Source organism: Cryptomeria japonica, chromosome 2, assembly GCF_030272615.1.
Source record: "Cryptomeria japonica chromosome 2, Sugi_1.0, whole genome shotgun sequence".
NCBI lineage: Eukaryota > Viridiplantae > Streptophyta > Pinopsida > Cupressales > Cupressaceae > Cryptomeria > Cryptomeria japonica.
In genome coordinates this window covers 93,728,917-93,731,591 of record NC_081406.1, presented here as the reverse complement: position 1 = coordinate 93,731,591, position 2,675 = coordinate 93,728,917, and the positions used below count along the sequence as shown (strand labels likewise).

The 2,675-nt window shown below is 38.1% G+C and overlaps 1 protein-coding gene across 1 annotated transcript; it reads left to right on the top strand.

Annotated features, from left to right (window-relative positions):
• Positions 1 to 272: 272 nt before the first annotated feature.
• Positions 273 to 839, top strand: LOC131859272 (uncharacterized). Its single transcript, XM_059212866.1, has one exon. The coding sequence runs from the start codon at positions 273 to 275 to the stop codon at positions 837 to 839; it is 567 nt and encodes a 188-aa protein (XP_059068849.1).
• Positions 840 to 2,675: the final 1,836 nt, after the last annotated feature.

Genomic DNA, 2,675 nt, shown 5'->3' with positions numbered 1-2,675 from the left:
TAAGACATTACATCCTCCATGAAGAAATGTAGGTCATTGCTAAGAATGATATTCTTAAGCATCTCTTCACAAAGTATGATCTCTCGAGAAGACTGACCAAGTGGGTGATTTTTCTCTCTGAATTTGACCCAAAGTTCATAACTCAGAAGTCAATCAAAGGGTAGGTTATTGCCGATCAGTTGGTCGATGCCCCCTCAGAGAAATCTTTTCCTACCTTAGACCTCTTTCTTGATGAGGATGTGTTGATCATTGATCATGCTTCTGTATGAGACATGTATTTTGATGGGTTGAGGTGTCAGACTGGCTCAAGAGCAGGTGTGGTTTTTGTTTCACTTGAAGGAAAGCCCATTCCTCTCTCATTCCATTTGGAATTCCATTGTACCAACAACATTATTGAGTACAAAGCCTTGATTGCAAGTCTTTGTGCCACAATTGCCATGGGTGTGAAGAACCTCCGCATCCATGGAGATTTAGAACTCATCATAAATCAGGTTACAGGTGCTTATCGTGTTAAGCAGTTGAAGTTGTCTCGGTATAAGGATTTAGTGTTAACTATACTAAAAAAATTCATTACTTACATGATCGACAATATTACACAGAGAGAAAATTGTCACGCAGATGCAATGGCAAGTGTTGCTTCCCTTGTGGGCCCAGTCTCTGGTCATGATGAATACTGCTTCATGGTACAAGTCCTCCGCTCTCTGGTTGTATCTGATCAAACCCAATTCGATGATCTCATGTGTTCCCATGTTGATTCAAGAGAATGGTTTGTACACATCTTTAATTATCTCAAGATCAAAAGCTTTCCCGATGATGCTGGTAAAAGCTCGTGTGTGTGAATTCAGAAGCTAGCCGCTCGTTACATCCTCTTATCTAATGTTCTCTATAGGAGATCATATAGCGGTCTTCTTTTGCATTGTCTAAAGAAATCTGAAATCCCCCTTGCCCTTCAAGAGGCCCATTCTGGCTCTGGAGGTGGGCATTTCGGGGGAAAATCTTTGATCCATAAAATGATTCACATGGGATACTATTGGAAAACAATGGAACAAGACTCCTTTTCTTTTTTCAATAAGTGTCCCTAATGTCAACAACACAATAATCTGATTCGGGCTCTTGCGTAGGAGCTTCGTAGTCAGGCTTCTCTATGGCCTTTTCAAACATGGGGGTTGGATATCATCGGTAAAATATCTCCCCCTTCATCTAAGGGTCATGTCTTCATCATTACTGCTACAGATTATTTCACGAAGTGGGTCGAAGCCATCCCTCTAAGATCGAATACGGTCGATATGATCTGTGGCTTTATTATGGACAATATTATTTATCGCTTTGATTTTCCTGCTACTCTTGTTTCTGATAATGGTACACCATTTAAGAATAAGGATGTTAAGAAGTTTCTCAAAAAATTCCATATCCAACACCATTTCTCTACACCTTACTATCCTCAATCCAATGCTCAAGCGGAAGCACCTAATAAGACTATTGAATTGATCTTGTGTAAGACTATTACCAAGCATGGTAAGGACTGACATGTGCAATTAGTGTATGATTTATGTGTTATGCCCAATATGGAAAGCAAATGTACTGAGAGGGGAGGGGTGAATCAGTACTCCAAAACCTTTCTTTAATAATAACTTTACTATTATGCATAAACCGAATAGTGTAGTGACATAATATAAATCTAAAACAAATAGATAACAATCATACATGATTCACTCCATAACACATATATTTTGTTTATGCAGAAACTCTTGGTTAGAGAGAAAAACTGCGGTGGGGATGGCACCCACAACTTCACTACTGCAATAATAAAGAGTGCTCGGTTAGAGCTACATGTTTAGCTATTTCTGATAGCTTACCCTGTTAGGAGTATCAAGATCTGTTAGATCTACCTTGCTAAAGGATTTTACAACACTTAATCTAAATGTTGCACCTGGTTAGAGGCTTTACAATTTATAGACTTGATTAGAGTCTTTTACCCTGTTAAAGGTTTCTCTTACAATTTCAAAATATTACATTAAAATCATTACAAATATCTGCAACTTTACATTTGGAATGTTATAGCAGATTCTATGTGCTCAAAATAGATTACCTTGCCTATGGCATACCTCGGTAACCCATATAGTAACTCGGTAAACCCTTCTGTTTACTCTGTTCTTCGACTGTTCTCTGAAAACCTTCTCGGTGACCTCTGTGTCTCTGTAACAATCTTCTTACACTCATGCACACACACTTTAATTCTTAACTCATGTTGTATAACTAGATCTCTTATGACGGTGATCCATTCATTGCTTCGATCTTACAAACATGTTTTATCGAATGAATAACCATGCAAATTATTTCATTGGTTAGATGACATCAAAATCATACACAATCTTTAAGTGCAATTTCCAATGTGATAACGGTTAGATGTGCCTCGATCTTGTAACACGTTTTCATATGTATGTCTAGGTTCAATGAATTTGGTAACACGTTTCACTCGGTGTATATCAACTCGGTGTGTCATCTTTGCTACTCGGTAGACATGAAATGATACTCAGTAGATAACTCGGTGTATACTACGCTCTGAGACTACTTTCTTCAATAACCGACTGGACTGTGCATACCGACTGAATATCTCAGTAGAGATAACCAACTAGAGTATATAGAATAACTTTGAACATAAAACTAATGGCAAC